Below are 20,160 nucleotides of genomic sequence, written 5' to 3' on the forward strand. Positions count from 1 at the left end.
CGAGAGAGAAAGAGAGAGAGGGCCTTTCCCTTCCTCCCCCCCCCCGCCTCTTCCTGAAAGGGGCGGGCTCTGTGGGACTCCGCTTCTCCCGAAAGCCTAGAGCAGGGGTCTCCAACTTCGGTCGCTTTAAGACTTGTGGACTTCAACTCCCAGAGTCCCTCAGCCAGCTTTGCTGGCTGAGGGACTCTGGGAGTTGCAGTCCACAAGTCTTAAAGGGACCAAGGTTGGAGACCCCTGGCCTAGAGAGGCTCCAGGAAATATAGGCCAGAAAGCGAATCTTCTCCCAGTCCTGAATGCTCTGAGCACGAAAGTCGGGCCCAACCCACTCCAGCCTTTCCCCAATGCGGCGCCCTCCAGGTGCGTCGGTCCGCCGCCCGTCCTGAAGCGGGGCATCCTGGGAAATATATTTCCATTTGGCAAGGGCGCTCTGCCCGGACTTCTCTACTACCCACTTATGGACAATTCCAAGGAGTATATAGAATAGAATAGAATAGAATAGAATAGAATTTTATTGGCCAAGTGTGATTGGACACACAAGGAATTTGTCTTGGTGCATATGCTCTCAGTGTACATAAAAGAAAAGATACGTTCATCAAGGTACAACATTTGCAACACATATATAAATCCTTCCCTGTCATTCAGTCAGAGCTGAAGAAGCTTCTTGGATGGGCAGCGAAACGTCTTCAAAGAAAAAAACAAGAAAGTCCAGTTGCCTCCTGGAAAAAAAAAAAAAAAACACCTTTGGGACTTAAATAGAGATGATAATCAGCTCCCCAAGGATGTTTGGTCTAACTCTCAAGAAAGACGCTTGGCAATGAAAATGCAATGTAATAACCATGAATAAATAATACTACATCTACTTGTACCAAAATGTACGCTACCCCGGTATCACATATGGATTATAAAATAAAAAACTTGACCAAAAAAAAAAAGATTCTTGGGTATATCATTGGTGCACTGGTCTTGATTTATTAAATTTCTCAATTTCCCACCCATATTGTGGATTTTTTCAGGCATCGTTGTTTTTCTTTCCTAATTAAAACAACCTATCAAAAGTTTTCCACTCGCCACACTCATAATTCCCTTAATATTTATGAAGCAACAGCATGGCATTTTGGAACGTCTAATGCTTTTAAGACCAAAATTTTCTTTGCTTTCTCATATATAGATACAACCAGTGGTGGGATTCAAGTAATTTAACAACCGGTTCTCTGCCCTAATGATTTCTTCCAACAACCAGTTCACCAAACTGCTAAGAAAGTTAGCAACCGGTTCTCCCGAAGTGGTGCAAACTGGCTGAATCCCACCACTGGATACAACCTGATTAGCCTTTAAATTTTACCTTTATAATTTTGGATTCTGAAACTCCTTTCCGTATACCACAGCTCTTCTATTCCCTTCTTTCTCCCTGTCGTCATCTTCAAATTTACATGCTGCCTAACTTTTAAAAAAAAATTTTTTTCTCTAAAATAACTCAAGGTTGCCTAAAAGGCTGAATTATCTGGGTTTGAAGATCTCCAGATGTTATTATTTGACTATGATCAGACTACAATGAGTTACTAACATTCTGTAAATACTTACATTCCTTTTATTGCTTTATATCCTTCCAAGGCTAAATCCAGGCATTAATCATAGTTTAGCTTTGGGAAATGACTCCTGGATCAAATAAAACCATTTCTGTACTGGCAGTCTTGCACCACCTTATAAAAATGTGGAACCTGCTTACCTATAGACTATTTTACTGTTAATAAAGTACAAGAGCTACAATCTTTTAGGGCCATGCTGTCCAAAATGGCAATTTCCAGATATGTAGATTTCAACTCCCAGATTGGCCATTGCTGAAAATTCTGGGAGTTGGAAGTTCACAAAGTAGTTCAGATAATCTGTCTAAACTTCATGTCTCCTTGACTTGGTAAGTATTCAGCACTTGTTACTTGTAATCATATTTTCTGTTCCATAAAGATGTATACATTTACATTGCTACCTAATTTGCACATTGTCAATTAATCTGTTGTGGGGGGAAAACTTATAAATATATTTGAAATATTTGAAAACTCTGGAACCTCCAAGTGTCATTTTTGTTATGCAACATTTTAAAACAATTTTGTCAATCAGTGTTTTGGAGCTGGAATATAACTAATGAAATAATAAAATAAAATCCTTTGATCTATTAAAATCACGTTTACAGAAATGAAGGTCTCCTGCTTTTGTAGTACAGAGTAAAGACAATTCTGCAAATACTGAATCTATAATACAATTATGTCTGGCGATTAATCCCATGCTCACACACAAGCAGTCATGTGTTACTGTTATCGCTGGACCATCATGACCATATGAAAGAAATTAGGTACCACTGGTCCTCAACTTACGACCCCAATTGAGCCCAAAACGTATGTTGCTAAATGGGAAGTTTGTTAAGTGAGTTTTGCCCCAGTAATTCATAATTAAAACAAAGCTAATTTCTGTCTCACCTGCAGCATTTAGCCTCAGAAGCAAAAGGACTCCAGTACAAATTAACAGCATCTAGAGCATACAAAACATTTGCTAGACCAATTCTTGAATATAGCTCATCTGTCTGGAACCCGCACTGTATATCCGACATTAATACAATTGAACGCGTCCAGAAATATTTCACAAAAAAAGTCCTCCACTCCTCTGCTCGCAACAAAATACCTTATGCCATCAGACTCAAAATTCTGGGTTTAGAAAATTTAGAACTATGCCGCCGCCTTCGGTATGACCTGAGCATAGCTCATAAAACCATCTGCTACAATGTCCTACCTGTCAATGACTACTTCAGCTTCAACCACAATACACGAGCACACAATAGATTCAAACTTAAAGTGAACCGTTCCAATCTCGATTGCAGAAAATATGACTTCAGTAATAGAGTTCTTAATGCCTGGAATGCACTACCAGACTCTATGGTCTCATCCCAATATCCCCAAAATGTTAATCTAAGACTGTCTACCATTGACCTCACCCCATTCCTAGGAGGTTTGTAAGGGGTGCACTTAAGAGCACCAGCGTGCCTACTGTCCTTGTCCTAATGTTCCCTTTAATTGTATTCACTTTATGTATTCAATTCATGCTTATACTTATATATATTATCTAATATGTACTCAACAAAATAAAATAAAATAAAATAAAGAATATGGCACATCCATATTCACCTGCAATTTTCCTCCCTTAAGCACAGACTCTTGGATAGAAATCGTGGATCACTAAATGAACTGTTTTAGGTCGAGGGCTAACAGTATTCTTGCCATAAATACATATACATCCGAACTAAACTGTGTTGTTTGTCATATAATATATGTGGGTATATACATCATTTTGTATTTATCTTGTCATTTTACGTAGTGTAAAATTGGAGGTGGTGACCCTTTAAGAGCTACTGTATATGCAACAAAATTTCATTTTTAATGTATGCCTATTAGTGTACATTCAAAGTGACAATAAAGCTATTCTATTCTATTTTATTTTATTCTATTCTACTCTACTCTATTCTTCATTCCATTATTCTATTCTATTCTATTCTATTCTATTCTATTCTATTCTATTCTATTCTGTTCGTCATTCCATTATTCTATTCTATTCTGTTCTGTTCTATTCTATTCTATTCTATTCTATTCATCATTCCATTATTCTATTCCATTCCATTCCATTCTTCATTCCATTAGTCTATTCTATTCTATTCTATTCTTCATTCCGCTATTCTATTCTACATTCCATTATTCTATTTTATTCTATTCTATTCTTTGTCATTCCATTATTCTATTCTATTCCATTCCATTCTTCATTATTCTATTCTATTCTATTCTATTCTATTCTATTCTATTCTATTCTTCATTCCACTATTCTATTCTACATTCCATTATTCTATTCTATTCTATTCTATTCTATTCTATTCTATTCTATTCTATTCGTCATTCCATTATTCTATTCCATTCCACTCTTCATTCCATTATTCTATTCTATTCTATTCTATTCTTCATTCCACTATTCTATTCTACATTCCATTATTCTATTCTATTCTATTCTATTCTATTCGTCATTCCATTATTCTATTCCATTCCATTCCATTCCATTCTACATTCCATTATTCTATTCTATTCTATTCTTCATTCCATTATTCTATTCTATTCTATTCGTCATTCCATTATTCTATTCCATTCCATTCTTCATTCCATTCTTCTTTTCTTTTCTTTTCTATTCTTTTCTATTCTATTCTATTCTTCATTCCTCTATTCTATTCATGTGCAAAGTTTTAGGTAACCGTTAGAACGTGAATTCAGATTAAGAAAAGCGGAGGCTTAAAGTGAAGGCAAAAAAAGGCCATGAAACGGACCAGAGACAAAGGAATAACCAGCTGCGCCTGACCAACCCCGAACAACTGTCCGCGCCGCCCACTTCTAACGATCCTTCTTCATATTTATTTATGTATTTATTTTGTCACAACATCATATAAAAAGATTATATAGTGTATAAACACATATATGAGTAAATATAAGGAGGTATAAGCATATATATATATATATAGGAAGAAGAAAAGAAAAACAATAGGACAGGAACTGTAGGCACGTTTGTGCTCTTATGCACGCCCCTTCTGGTCCTCTTAGGAATGGGGTGAGGTCAATAGTAGAAAGTTTTTGGATAAAGCTTTTGGGATTATGGGAAGAGACCACAGAGTCAGGTAAAGTGTTCCAAGCACTGATGATACCTTCCTCCCTTCTCTCCGCGGACTAAAGGGTTAACTTTCCGGGCTCCCAACTTCAGAGTCCTCGGCTCACCCTTGAACAGCCAATCAGCGTGGGGGGGGGGAGGAGGAGGAGGAGGAGGAGGCCCACCGCAGCGACGTCATCGCTCCGCGCCCGCCTTGCAGAGAGGCATGGGTGGGTGTTGCGGCCGGTGTGATGCCGTGGCTCTCCGGGCTGCGATCTCTTCCTGATCCCGAGACTTAGAGGGGATCCCGGGTCTCTTTCTATCCGCTAATCTCGGCCCGGTTTCCCAAACCATGGAGGCCAAAGGGCTTCTTTGCCTTGCTGATCGCCTCGCTTGCTAGCCCACAGGTGGTGGCCGCTTTCCCTGGGACAGACGGTTGGACTCAGTGCGGAAATCCCAATTGTTTTATTACCGGTTCTCTGGGCGTGGCTTAGTGGGCGTGGTGTGGCTTGGTGGGCGTGGCAGGGGAAGGATACTGCAAAATCCCCATTCCCACCCCACTCCTGGGGGAAAGATCCTGCAAAATCCCCATTCCCACCCCACTCCAGGGGTACTGCAAAATCTCCATTCCCACTCCACTCCTGGAGGAAGGATCCTGCAAAATCTCCATTCCCACCCGACTCCAGGGGTACTGCAAAATCTCCATTCCCACCCCACTCTGAGACCAGCCAGAGGTGGTATTTTCCAGTTCTCCAAACTTCTCAAATTTTCCGCTGCAGGTTCTCCAGAACCTGCTGGATTTCACCCCTGGTTGGACAGCTTCCATTGAAAGGGTTTTTTTTCCCCCAAATATCTGGGCAGGACGATGTGCGCCGCCACCGTCCCTCCTCAACCCCCAGCCGGGGTGCCTGCTTTCTGCCGGCGAGCTTGGGAACCGGTGTTCGCCAAGGTGAAGCGCGCCATCGTGTTCATGGACTCGGCTTGCGCGGAAAGCCTTCACTGGGCGTGCGGTGGCATCGACGGGCTCTTGCAAGCCGGAGCCCAGAACGTCAAGGAGTTCTCCAGCTTTGAATCCGGGCAGGCGGAGCAACCTAAAGCTGTCTTCGTGGTCAGCACCGTCTTGAAAGGCCGGGCCGTGGACGTCATTCGGGACATCGTCAGCCTCAGCAACTTCCAGTACTGTGTGGTTTTCACAGGGGTCAACCACACAGTGCACTTGCAAGCGTACAACACTCCCCCCGGCGCCGAGACCGAAAGCTCCAACCTGGTGGTCTTCGAACAGTTCGAAGAGAAGCTTTGCCAATGGATGGGCAACATGAACTACACGGCAGAGGTGTACCACGCTGCTTTGTTTCTGGCCCCTCTCTTACCCCACCTCTTTGTGATGCCGGCCTTTTCCACGCTTTTCCCTTTGATGGCGGAGGATTTGGCGCGGATCAATAGTGCGCGACCAGAGAAGAAAAAAATCAGCCACCTGAGTGATGTGGATTTCTTCTCCCTGCCTTCCGAGTTGCAGCTTGCCATCAGATCCCTGGTGTCGGATCTCCATATCTTATTGGAGTATCTTAGCATTCGGGAGGAATGTTTTGCCATTGGACCGCTGAGCAAGATTATTGCAGGGGATCTGGCAAATTATTCCCAGGCTAAGATCAGGAGGAAAAATGCACAAAATAAAGCTGCTATCGTTTTTGTGGATCGGACTTTAGATTTGACAGGTAAGAACCCAGATGTTTATTTAAAGGTACTGTCAAGCTGATGCGGGAATTATGGTATTTTGATACGACTTAGGATTTCTTTTTTTAAAAAAGGTTAGAATCATTTTAAAAGTAAAGACATCATAATATGATAAGATAGCCTTTACTGTCACTTTTTTTCTGCGAGCACATTGGCACACATTAAAAAATGAAATTCTGATACCTGCTCTCCAAATATAAATATACTCATGCGGGAACATATACATATACATACATACATACATGCTATACATATGTACATGCACACACACGTATTAATCACAGACCATCTAGAATACATAGCAGAAAAAAGGGAGTTTTGAGAGTTAACAAGATTGATATTCTATGGTATAAAGCTATTACAGAATCTAGTGGTTCTGCTTCGGATACTGCAAAGCCACAGAAGAGGACAAAGAAAACCAGTCACTGAGAGGATGTGTAGCATCCCAGACCATATAGGTAGTCCTCGACTTACAACAGTTCATTTAGTGACCATTCAACCATTATAAAGATGAGTCAGTTGTCAAGCCGTAAACCACCATAGGGATGCCGCAACGGTCATAGGTATGAAAAATGGTCATCAGTCATTATTTTCAGTGCGTTGTAACTTCGAACGGTCACTAAATGAACTGTTGTAAGTCGAGGACTACCTGTACTGCCAGCTAACTGCCCTCTGCCCAGAGTTCGATTCTGACTCAAGATTGACTCAGCCTTCCATCCTTCTAAAGTCAGTAAAATGCTGATTCTGTAAACTGCTTACAGAGCGCTGTAAAGTCTTTATTGCTATTTTTAGAAGAAGTGTAATTAAGGAGGCTGAAGAATAATGAAACATGGACTAGAACTTCCCTTGCATGAGACCCACAAAGGCAGAAATATTCTTATGACATCTATTGCCAATAGCAGCTGAAACTTAATATTTCAAACTAGCCTAAAGAAAATGCTCTGATTTCTGGCAGTTGTCAGCTGAAGAGGTACTATAGGAGTACTCTGACAAGTTCAATTACCTTGGATTTGTACACATCAGTTGCTGCTACTTTATATCCGGAATTTTTTGTTTCAGAAGGTTTCTAGTTTTCTGTATTCCAACAATCATAAACATCCAAGTCTAGTGATGAAGGCACCAGATTAGAAACTGGAAGACTGAATGCTAGTTCCACCTTAGACATCAAAGTTGTCTGTGTCACTTTGGGCCAGTCACTCTCAGCCCAACCCACCTCACAGGGTTGTTGTTGCGGGAAAATAGGAGGAAGGATTATTCAGTATGTTCAGTATGTATGACTGTAACTTTGTTGCTGGTAATCCTTATGATTTATATTGATATTGATTGTTTCCTGATTGCTTATTTGTAGCCTATGACTATCATTAAGTGTTGTATCATTAAGTGTTAAATTTGTATCCTATGACCATCATTAAGTGTTCTAAGTGTTGTACCTTGATGAAGGTATCTTTTCTTTTATGTACACTGAGAGCATATGCACCAAGACAAATTCCTTGTGTGTCCAATCACACTTGACCAATAAAAATTCTATTCTATTCTATTCTATTCTATTCTATTCTATTCTATTTACCATTTTGAGTTATTTTAAAAAAATTGAAAGATGGGATAAAAATTAATAAATGTGCATCTTTAATGTTTTCATTCCATGAAGAAGAGATATTCTCTTAACAGGGCAACCAGGCAGGTTGTACTAAACATCATTTCCAACAAGTAATAAAAATTGTATCTAATCTGGGCATCCAGTCTTATGACTCCATTAGAATCATACTTAGATATCGCTGACTCTGTTGGCTTCCAAATGAGGGAGGCATGAACCTCAAACATTAGATCCAGGCTACTAGTGGAGTCTGATATGAATGTTTTGGGGACTGTGAGTAGTTTGTGATGGGTCTTAGCTCTTGTATTCTATCATGATTGCCTCTAATTGTACATTTCTGTTGTTTTATTTTTAATTGGTTTTGGGGTTCCTTGTAATTGCCCGGAGTTACTGATTTAAGTTGCGTGCTTGTATGTTCATTTTCTAAATAAATAAATTTGGTAGCTTGCAAAATGGTCTCAACAATTTTGATCGCTCCCTCTCTGAAAACAAAAGTTGGAACTTATTTGCCTATCGTATAATAACCAGGCCTTAGTCTTGCCTCAAATAATTTGAGTAAAGTAAGGAATGAATATCTTCCCTTAGTATAGAAAAAGGTTAAAATAACCATTGCTCTTAATCTAAATCAACATTTCTCCAACCAGATGAATGGAATATATTATCCCTAAGTAATCAAATGTTTGTCCAGCACTAATTTGTTGCCATTAAGAATGTTTTTTCCCCAAACGCCATCACTCTGCTAAACAAATAATTGCCTCAACACTGTCAAACTATTTACTAAGTCTGCACCACTATTAATCTTGTCATCATTTCTATCGCCCATCTCCTCCCACTTATGACTGTATGACTAACCTTTTTGCTGGTATCCTTACGATTTATATTGACTGTTTCCTAATATGATTTGATTGCTTATTTGTACCCTATGACTATCATTAAGTGTTGTACCTTAGGATTCTTGATGAATGTATCTTTTCTTTTATGTACTCCGAGAAAGTAAAAAGAGGGCTGTGGAAATATCTACAGACCCCCTCGGATCCTGGACATAAACTGTTTCAACTCCTACCCTCAAAACGACACTATAGAGCACTGCACACCAGAACAACTAGACACAAGGACAGTTTCTTCCTGAATGCCATCACTCTGCTAAACAAATAATTCCCTCCACAATGTCAAACTATTTACTAAGTCTCCACTACTCTTAATCTTCCCATCGTTCCCATCACCCATCTCCTTCCACTTATGACTGCATGACTGTAACTTTGTTGCTTGTATCCTTACAATTTATATTGATATTGTTTCCTGATTGCTTCTTTGTACCCTATGACTATCATTAAGTGTTGTATCATTAAGTGTTAAATTTGTACCCTATTATTATCATTAAATGTTTTAAGTGTTGTACCTTGATGAAGGTATCTTTTCTTTTAGTACACTGAGAGCATATGCACCAAGACAAATTCCTTGTGTGTCCAATCACACTTGGCCAATAAAAAAATCTAATCTATTCTATTCTATTCTATTCTATTCTATTCTATTCTATTCTATTCTACTCTACTCTACTCTACTCTACTCTACTCTACTCTACTCTACTCTACTCTACTCTACTCTGTTCTATTTCAACTTATATTTGGTTCTAAACATTTATTTGATACCTGCTGGACTCTAGATGGCATACACAGTTAATATCAAGTACAAAAAAGCTCCCCACAAAACTATTAAAACAGTTAAATGTGAATATCCATTATCTAATTCATAAATAAATCAATTAAATTCATCAGTAAATGAAACGGAAGAAAATTCCATTTCTATGGTCTGTTCAGGCCACGCAGCTCCAATCTCTGATATTGTGAAAGTAAATTTGGCCTTGGATGGGAGAATAGAATAGAATAGAATTTTATTGGCCAAGTGTGATTGGACACACAAGGAATTTGTCTTGGTGCATATGCTCTCAGTGTACATAAAAGAAAAGATACGTTCATCAAGGTACAACATTTACAACACAATTGATGATCAATATATCAATATAAATCATAAGGATTGCCAGCAACAAGTTATAGTCATACAGTCATAAGTGGAAAGAGATTGGTGATGGGAACTATGAAACGATTAATAGTAGTGCAGATTCAGTAAATAGTCTGACAGTGTTGAGGGAATTATTATGAGTGATGGCCTTCGGGAAAAAACTGTTCTTGTGTCTAGTTGTTCTGGTATGCAGTGCTCTATAGCGTCGTTTTGAGGGTAGGAGTTGAAACAGTTTATGTCCAGGATGCGAGGGATCTGCAAATATTTTCACGGCCCTCTTCTTGATTCGTGCAGTATACAGGTCCTCAATGGAAGGCAAGTTGGTAGCAATTATTTTTTCTGCAGTTCTAATTATCCTCTGAAGTCTGTGTTTTTCTTGTTGGGTTGCAGAACCGAACCAGACAGTTATAGAGGTGCAAATGACAGACTCAATAATTCCTCTGTAGAATTGGATCAGCAGCTCCTTGGGCAGTTTGAGCTTACTGAGTTGGCGCAGAAAGAACATTCTTTGTTGTCCTTTTTTAATGATGTTTTTGATGTTAGCTGTCCATTTGAGATCTTGCGATATGATAGAACCCAGAAATTTGAAGGTTTCTACTGTTGATACTGTGTTGTCAAGTATTGTGAGAGGTGGAAGTATGGAAGGGTTTTTCCTAAACTCTACCACCATTTCTACGGTTTTGAGTGTGTTCAGTTCCAGATTGTTTTGGTTGCACCACAAGGCTAGTCGTTCGACCTCTCGTCTATATGCGGATTCGTCATTGTCTCGAATGAGACCAATCACTGTTGTGTCATCTGCGAACTTCAGTAGCTTAACAAATGGATCATTGGAGATGCAGTCATTGGTATACCGAGAGAAGAGAAGTGGGGAGAGCACACAGCCTTGGGGGGCCCCTGTGCTAATTGTACAGGTATTTGATGTGATCTTGCTTAGCTTCACCTGCTGCTTCCTGTTTGTTAGGAAGCTTGTGATCCACTTAAAAGTCTGTTCCGGTACCTGTAGCTGGTTTAGCTTAGTTAGATAGAGATAGATAGAGAAACAGTAATTAAAGTCTGAAAAGTAAAATGCTTGGGCAAGAAATTAAAATAACCCCATTTCAGTTTTCTTGGGATATAAAATGGAAGAAAGAGAAGCTGTGCCAAACTTTCAAAATTCTTTTATTCTTTCTTTTAAGATTTATTTGTTCTGTTTTTCTTATTTATTGATACAGTGGATTTGTTTTTAAAAGGCCATTTTTAAAATGGATTTCCTTTGCCATCAGTTGAGATCAGATTATTTTTAGGAAATATTTCACTACACTAGAGAGATATGTGATTACTTTTCATCGGGGTGACTTTTTTTTTTTTTCCCCAGGCGCTGTCGGGCATCACGGTGACAACTTAGCAGAGAAGATTCTCTCCATACTTCCCAAGTTACCAGGTCATACAAATGATGTGATGGTCAATATGATGGAGCTCACCAGCCTGCACACTAATGAGACAAGTTGCAATATTATAGCTCCCGGCTGCTTGGCACAACCAACGTGAGTACCTCTGTTGGAAATGTGGAGTGGGGTCGGGAATGGAGGAGAGGGGATGGTTGTGAGGATATACAGTGTTTCCCTGAAAATAAGACCTTTCCGGATAATAAGCCCAAACGAGCTTTTGAGCGCATGCGCTAAAATAAGCCCTCCCCGAAAATAAGCCGGGGCTGGAAAGTGGCTCACCAGGCTAATGTAGCCTGTTATTAACACACAGCTGCCTGCAGTTACAATTACTGCAGGCTCGAGTCCCACCAGGCCCAAGGTTGACTCAGCCTTCCATCCTTTATAAGGTAGGTAAAATGAGGACCCAGATTGTTGGGGGGGGGCAATAAGTTGACTTTGTATATAAATATACAAATAGGATGAGACTATTGCCTTACACAATGTAAGCCACCCTGAGTCTTCGGAGAAGGGCGGGATATAAATTAAAAAAAAAAAAAAAAAGCCCTCCCCAAAAATATTTAAACACCGACGCAGCCGGTCCCCACCGTTTCCTCTGGTTAGGATTAGGGAGACAGAGCTGGAAATCAGGTAAGATGGCAAGAGGAGCCTCGTTTTGCTCCACGCACCCCAACATAATAAGACCTCCCCAAAAATAAGGCCAAGCACTTATTTCGGAGTTCAAAAAAATATAAGACAGGGTCTTATTTTCGGGAAAACGTAGTAATTGGAAGTTAACTTTGACTCACAATTCTTTTATTGCAAAAATAAGTTTTATATGCATTTTATGTTGTAGAAATAAATTTTGTATGCAGATTCCCTTGCTAATGGAAACCTCATGCGTGCATGCATCTGCTTTGTGATTTTGACTGTACTTTATGCATTTGCTTGCTAGAGATTTCTTGTTTATCATGGATCAAGTATGGGATTGATTGTGTAATAATTTGAACGTTGCTGTGGGAAATAGTTCTTGAGATACCACAAGCGAACAATCCAAAAGTAGACTAATTCATGTTAGCTCTTCATATTTCTCCCTTGTTCTGTTAACTTTCTCCCTTACCTCCTTATAAGGAGGAGTTTAACCCTTTGCTTATTAGAGTGTAAGCAGTTTTACCACTCTGCACACAAGGTTCCATAGTTCTGTAAATAGGCTTGGAAGAATCCTATAGCTGAAATCATGCTCACTGTTGTTGTGATCCAGGCCCAAGTAGGTAGTAGGAAACTCGGTCAGTGTAAAAACAAACAAACTTTATTAGAACAGCTAAGAATTAACTCATTCTCAACGTAGCCCAACTAAATTGAAGCAAATTGCTCCCAACACAAATTCCATCACCATTCTATCACCAACCTTGGTCCAATTAGGCAAACTGCCAAAGGCCTTTCTTGGCAAAAGTTCAGAAGACGAAACAAATGCCACAAGACAAAGCTATCAACGTTGTTTTCCAGCAAAGAGCCCAAACGCCATTGCTGGTCTTTTAAGCCTTATGGGAGGGGCCAGTCATCTCTTGGCCCTACTGCCGAGTCGTCCTCTTTGCTTGAGCTGCTCTTGCCTTCTGGCAGCTCTTCTCATGCGTGCATTAGGAACAGGCTACTCCTGTAACTCTGCCTCACTGCTTGGAGGCTCTGGAGTCCTCACATCACTCCCCGATGGCCCTGGCCCTCCTTCTGCCTCCAACGCAGAGCCCTCATCTGGGCCTTCCCCAGCCTCCAGGACTGGCCCATGTTCTTCCTCAGCTTCATTGCTGTCTGACTCCATTGCCAGCTCTGCAGGCTGCTGGCGGACCACAACACTGTGATACTTTTTGCTTTTTATTATTCAAAGAGAAAGGTTGAAGAAAGAGCAATCTCAGCCAAATGCAAGCATCAGATGAGATGATGATATGAATTTGTGAGAACAGTGTCTGTTCAGACTGACTGGAATAATTGATCTCATCTGCAGTGTCTTTCTAATAACTGGATCAGAGTTTGAATGATAGCACTTAGCAATAGCACTTAAACTTATATGCTGCTTCAGTGTTTTACAGCCCATTCTAAGCATTTTACAGAGTCAGCCTGTTGCCCCCAACAATCTGGGTCCTCATATTACCTACCTCGGAAGGATGGAAGGCTGAGTCAACCTTGAGCCGGTTAGGATTGAACTTCTGGCACTCAGCAGAATTAGCGTGCAATGCTGCATTCTAACCACTGCGCTACCACAGCTCTGTAATGATGGTGAATAATTTGGTCTGCTTCCTGCGACAACCTTTATTTTAATGCTAGATCCTCAAATGCTGTGCCCTCAAGAAGTCATACCAAACATAAGGCTAGTTTTGATTGGCAGTGCCTTTGCATCTATGACAGGGGTGTCAAACTCAAGGCCCGGGGGACAGATCCAGCCCGCGGGGTGCTTAGATCTGGCCCACGGGACTGCCCTGGAAATAGCAAAGGATCGGCCTGCGGTGCCTCTGCCAGCAAAAATGGAGCTCAGGACCATCAGTTCCCCCACCCCCAGCTCCATTTTCTCTGATAGAGGGTTGCAGGAGTCTGTCCAAGCCGAAAACAGAGTTTGGATGCCCATTTTCGCTGGCAGAGTGCTTGGGCCACTACAGGCGCCCCCCAACACAAGCCACATGCTGGCCATATACACCCGGCCAGCACCCCCCCCCCGGCTCCCCCCCCCCGAGGTCAAACACAATCCTGACACGGCCCTCAATGAAATCGTGTTTGACATCCCTGATCTATGACAAAATCGTCCAGTATCGTGCTACAGAATTCGGCAATTTCTCTTCCCTCAGGAGAGGAAAATGCAGATAGGAATTAGCTGAATTGCCTTAAAATCATAACAGAGGCAGGTTAAGTAGGAAGCTGCTACAGTCTAAGATCAAAAGAGAAAAGCGGATGTCAAAGAACGGGTGGGAAAAAGATAGGGAAGGAAAAAATGGCTCTGAAGAAGCAGCAGGCCGAGGAAACGAGAGCCAAGCAAAGGTTTTTGAAGGAGGAACAAGCTTTTCTCACCAGATAGCCTTCTGATCTGTCAGACCATATAATGCCTATAATTTTTAATCAGTGAATATTCTGGCTGCAGTTGATATGACTTGTAGCTCAACTTGTGTGAAATCTACAAAGTTGGGTATGGTTGTTAACAAAAAAGATGGCACTGGTAGAAGAACTAAAGAAATCCAAAATAGTAAAGAAGACCAAGAGTATGTAAGGATTCATAAGATCAGCAAATTAAAGTTGAATAGAATAGAATAGAATAGAATAGATTTTTTTTTTATTGGCCAAGTGTGATTGGACACACAAGGAATTCATCTTGGTGCATATGCTCTCAGTGTACATAAAAGAAAAGATACGTTCATCAAGAATCCTAAGGTACAACACTTAATGATACTCATAGGGTACAAATAAGCAATCAGGAAACAATACCAATATAAATCGTAAGGATACAAGCAACAAAGTTACAGTCATACAGTCATAAATGTGAGGAGATGGGCGATGGGAACGACGAGAAGATTAATAGTAATGCGGACTTACTAAATAGTTTGACAGTGTTGAGGGAATTATTTGTTTAGCAGAGTGATGGCTTTCAGGAAAAAACTGTTCTTGTGTCTAGTTGTTCTGGTGTGCAGTGCTCTGTAGCATCATTTTGAGGGTAGGAGTTGAAACAGTTTATGTCCAGGATGTGAGGGGTCTGTAAATATTTTCACAGCCCTCTTTTTGACTTGTGCAGTATACAGGTCCTCAATGGAAGGCAGGTTGGTAGCCATTATTTTTTCTGCAGTTCTGATTATCCTGTGAAGTCTCTGTCTTTTCTTGTTGGGTTGCAGAACCAAATCAGACAGTTATAGAGGTGCAGATATTAATGCAGATAAAGTTCAGATATTAATTTGAAATTATTTGCTCAATGCTTAGTTGCAGTCGTCTGATTACATAGGATTGTTAAAATGCACTTGAAATTTAAACAAGAATGTACTTTGCTTCAATGAGTAGCCTTCTCTTAATTCCTTCGTTTCAATAATTTTATTACATTTTACAAAGCATACAGTAAAAACATTAACAATTGCAACAAATGGTTGAGTTAAAAGAGAACAGGGATGGAACTATGAAAATGTATTTTAAAAAAGGAAAGAAAAACACAAATATATACAAAGAATAACTTCTTCCAAGAATACAGAGAATACTGAAATATTATAATAAAAATTTCCATTTCCCCCAAAAGAATTTTTTTTAAATTCCCCTTTTTAAATTTTAACAATAATAAACATATGTCAGAATTTGATTTTTCTTCATCTGCTACCAAAAGTCTACAAAGAGCTTCCAATTACTGATGAGTTTCTTCAGTTATTTTGCTCTCACAGGGGGACCCACTAACTTGGCTATCATTTCCAGTTTTGTCATCTTTATTAACCATTTTCTTTTTTGGATATTGTAGGATCTTTCTAACACTGAGCCTATTGACATTCTGCTGCTCGTATCATACATAACGATAAAGCATTCGGTGATTTTCCCACTGTTTTATCCATCAATCCTACCAAAAAAGTTTCCAGTCTAAATTGTACATTAATTTTCAAATTTTGGGGGGAATTATATTATTAGTTTCCCTCTGGTATTGTTTTTAGCCCTTTTACAAGTTGATCAAAAGTGATAAAAGGTTCCCATTTGAGTGTTGCATTTCCAATTACTATTTGGGGTTCCTTTATGTATTTTAGCCAATTTAGGATAAATACAATCTATACATCGGAATGGAATGGAATTCCTCTACAGAGGAATTATTGAGTCTGTCATTTGCACCTCTATAACTGTCTGGTTCGGTTCTGCAACCCAACAAGAAAAACACAGACTTCAGAGGATAATTAGAACTGCAGAAAAAATAATTGCTACCAACTTGCCTTCCATTGAAGACCTGTATACTGCACGAATCAAGAAGAGGGCCGTGAAAATATTTGCAGATCCCTCACATCCTGGACATAAACTGTTTCAACTCCTACCCTCAAAACGACGCTATAGAGCACTGCACACCAGAACAACTAGACACAAGAACAGTTTTTTCCCGAAGGCCATCACTCTGCTAAACAAATAATTCCCTCAACACTGTCAGACTATTTACTGAATCTGCACTACTATTAATCGTTTCATAGTTCCCATCACCCATCTCCTTCCACTTAGGACTGTATGACTATAACTTGTTGCTGGCAATCCTTATGATTTATATTGATATATTGATCATCAATTGTGTTGTAAATGTTGTACCTTGATGAACGTATCTTTTCTTTTATGTACACTGAGAGCATATGCACCAAGACAAATTCCTTGTGTGTCCAATCACACTTGGCCAATAAAATTCTATTCTATTCTATTCTGTTAAGTGAGGACTACATGTAGAGAGGATCCAGGATGCAATTTATTGTAAAATAAATGATGACATAGTGTAATACCATGTTTCCCCGAAAATAAGTCCCTGTCTTCTATTTTTTTGAACCCTAAAATAAGCGCTTGGCCTTATTACCATGCACTCAAAAGCCCGATTGTGCTTATTATCAGGGGATGTCTTATTTTGGGGGAAACAGGGTATGTCAGCGGTTGCTATTCATCTGAGATTGTATTTATCTACTTTTAAGAACTGCTAAAGACCAGATGATTTTTACTATGTCCTGATACGTTAAACCATATTGTACTTTTTCCCCCCCCATGACCATAGCCAATAACGGTGGCTTCTTTTCGACCACTTAATACATTTTAACTTTTTAAAAAACTGATTTCTATCTAAAACATCTGGAATTACTTATATAAAGAAATAAATAAAAATAAGCTGGATGAATATTTATGATTAGAATAGTGATATAAACCAGAATCTTTCCTTAAACCCAGAAAAGTGCTGAGTGTTTTCAACGATATTGGACTGTTAAGATGACCAAAAAACAAATAAGACAAGAATATTGTTACATTTCTAACAGTAATTAAAATTACTGTTGCACTGTTCTGCAAGCAGACTCGGTTTGTTTGAAAAACTATTTTAAAATGCCTTTTTCTTTAGATAGAACAGTTTGTAGCCCTGGCTTCAGTAAACAGTGTTGTTTGTAGGGGTTGTAGCGACTAATACGGTAGCTGTGAAAGAGTAGGATGGTAGCAAAATTGAGAGGGGTGTGATGGCTCAGTGGTTAAAGACGCTGACCTTGTCAGCTGGAGAGTTGATAGCCCGGGTTCAAGACCCAAGGTCCGTGCAATGGGGTGAGCTCCTGTTCCTGGCCTCTAGCGGTTTGAAAGCATGGAGATGCAAGTAGATTAATAGGTACCACTTCAGTGGGAAGGTAGCAGCATCCTGTGCGCCTTTGGTGAATAGCCATCTTGGCCACATCACCGTGGGAATTGTCTTCAGACAACACTGGCTCCCTTGGCCAAGAGACAGAGATGAGCAAAGTTGGACATGATTGACAGGGGAAATTTTACCTCTAGCAAAATTGACAATGTATCCTACATGGTGGTCTCTTCCAAAATACAAAATGTGGAAGACCGTGCTAAAGCCAAAAACGAACCTACCATGTTACAGTTCCACGTGGTGCATGTCCTTCTCCTGAACTTAGCTATTGTTCTGTTTGCCTTGTTTGTGAGTCCCACGCTCCATTGTTCACAGATGGTCAACATGTGGCACCCTATAAAGTTAGTGAACTCCAAGATCTTATTTTAGTCTGCCTCAAGATGGTTAGGGACAGAATGCAACACTAAGTTGCTTGGCGGACAGTTCTCTTCTTCAGTCTCCACAGTTACTTGCATCTACTTTTTATGTATATGCATATACCCGGGATGGCGAACCTATGGCACGCTTGGCCAAAGTGGCAAGCTGGAGCCATGTCGCCTGGCACACGCAGCGTCGCCTGTTCCTCTTCCGGGTTTCTGGCGCGCATGCGTGCATGATGATCAGCTGGCCTTTTTGCAGGAGGCAGTGCCGGAAACTGGAAGAGCTGGTTTTCCATTTTCCTGAGTGAGCATGCGTGGCCGCCAGCTGATCGTCATGTGTGCATACACTCCAGAAACCCGGAAGAGTAGCTGGCTGAAACCGGCAGTTCAGTAACTGAAAACGGAAGTTCATTTTCGGGTGTGCGCATGCAGCTCCTCTTCCAGTTTGCGGCCCAGACGCACATGCGGTGCCCAAAAGGTTTGCCATCACTGGCCAATACCAAGCAATACAAAGGCCAGATCTACTTTTACAGTTAGAATCTGTGGTGAGTTTTCAGATGTTATGTTCTAGCTCAGAGGTAGTGTCGTGTCCCACTCCTCCGCTGACGGCCAGGTCAGGGAAATCCGAATCAGGTGTGCCTCTGCAGCTCTGCCAAAGTCCTAGCAAAGTCCTCAAGGCAGGCAGGAGACCAGAAAGTGACTTCAGCAAGATATGTTTAGACTTTGCCTGACTCAGAGACTGCCAGAAAGCAGGTCCTTTATATAGGCCATGGGGTGTGGCTCCATGACTCAGCACTTATCCAGGCCTGCCCCTCCCTTCCTTCTGTTGCCTCCGCCTATCAAGTCTTCTGACATGAGGGTCACTCCAGTCGGCAGCTGTTGGTAATAAACCTTCCTCAGGCTCACATGTTGTGGAGGAGGGGGAGGGGTCTAGTTGCTCCGTTTGCCTGGGCATGGAGCCAGAGCTGGGGGCTGGAGGTATTTCTTCTTCTTCAGCCTGTCTGGGCATGGAGCCAGGGCTGGGGGCTGGAGGTATTTCTTCTTCCGTGTTCGGAAGCAGATAAGAAGACCCCGGCTGAGGTGAGATTGGACGAGACACAACAGGTAGTCAACCTTTTTATACCTACCGCCCACTTTTGTATCTCTGTTAGTAATAAAATTTTCTAACCGCCCATCGGTTCCACAGTAATGGTGATTTATAAACTAGGTTGGTGGGGGGAGGGCACCGGCTACCAGCTCTGCTTGTCTGTTACAGCTGGGTGATGTGGAGGGAGATGCGCGAGTTATTCTGGGACGAGGCTCTTTTGTTTGCAGTCGCACTATAGCGCCATTTAGTTTCACTTACGTAACATGAACTAAACTTATACACGAGCGATACAAATAGTATATTTTCAGAAATTTAAATTGTCACGGGGAATTTTATGAAAACTTAATGGGAATGTTTTTAAATAATGCTAAGATTTTTTTTAAAAAGTCAATTAAATTAAAAAAAAGGAAAGTGCTTCAGTATCGGACAAAACCCTTACCGCCCACCATGAAAGCTGGAACGCCCACTAGTGGGCGGTAGGGACCAGGTTGACTACCACTGATCTAGCTCTTCTGCTTCTGATTTAGCAAACTTTACTCTCCTCCAGCATTACCCTTTGCCAACTTGCCACAACGAACAAGCAAAATATTAAGAGAAATGCAACATATAGGCAGGCTTTTACTACTATTTGCGGATTACACCTGGGATAGAGAGCTACTCACCTCCACACTTTGCTTGTTCTTTTTATCCATTCGTTCTATTTTGCTGACAAAGCAGTATTGGACTGCCCTACATAACATACAGTAGCGGCCAAAACTATGGAAACCTTTTGGGAAAAGTGTGTTGTGTCTTGCCCGCTCTCACCGCAGCCGGGGCCTTCTTATCTGCTTCTGAACGCTGAGGAATGTCCTAATATGCCTCCCGGCCCCAGCCCTGGCTCCATTCCCAGGCAGGCTGAGGAGGAGGAAGCACCTCCCGGCCCCAGCCCTGGCTCCATGCCCAGG

At 40.9% G+C, this 20,160-nt stretch overlaps 1 protein-coding gene across 2 annotated transcripts in view; it reads left to right on the forward strand.

Annotated features, from left to right (window-relative positions):
• Positions 1–4,862: 4,862 nt before the first annotated feature.
• Positions 4,863–20,160, forward strand: part of SCFD2 (sec1 family domain containing 2) — a 236,762-nt gene continuing 221,464 nt past the window's right edge. Inside the window, exons 1-2 of one of the 2 annotated variants that reach the window (XM_058192242.1) lie at positions 4,863–6,380; positions 11,367–11,535. In XM_058192242.1, coding sequence (XP_058048225.1) covers positions 5,531–6,380; positions 11,367–11,535 — 1,019 coding nt within the window. In that variant the 5' untranslated portion in view covers positions 4,863–5,530. The remainder of the gene's footprint in view (positions 6,381–11,366; positions 11,536–20,160) is intronic. The other variant, XM_058192241.1, reaches the window with a different exon arrangement.

Source organism: Ahaetulla prasina, chromosome 8 (genome assembly GCF_028640845.1).
Source record: "Ahaetulla prasina isolate Xishuangbanna chromosome 8, ASM2864084v1, whole genome shotgun sequence".
In the NCBI taxonomy this organism is placed as follows: Eukaryota; Metazoa; Chordata; class Lepidosauria; order Squamata; family Colubridae; genus Ahaetulla; species Ahaetulla prasina.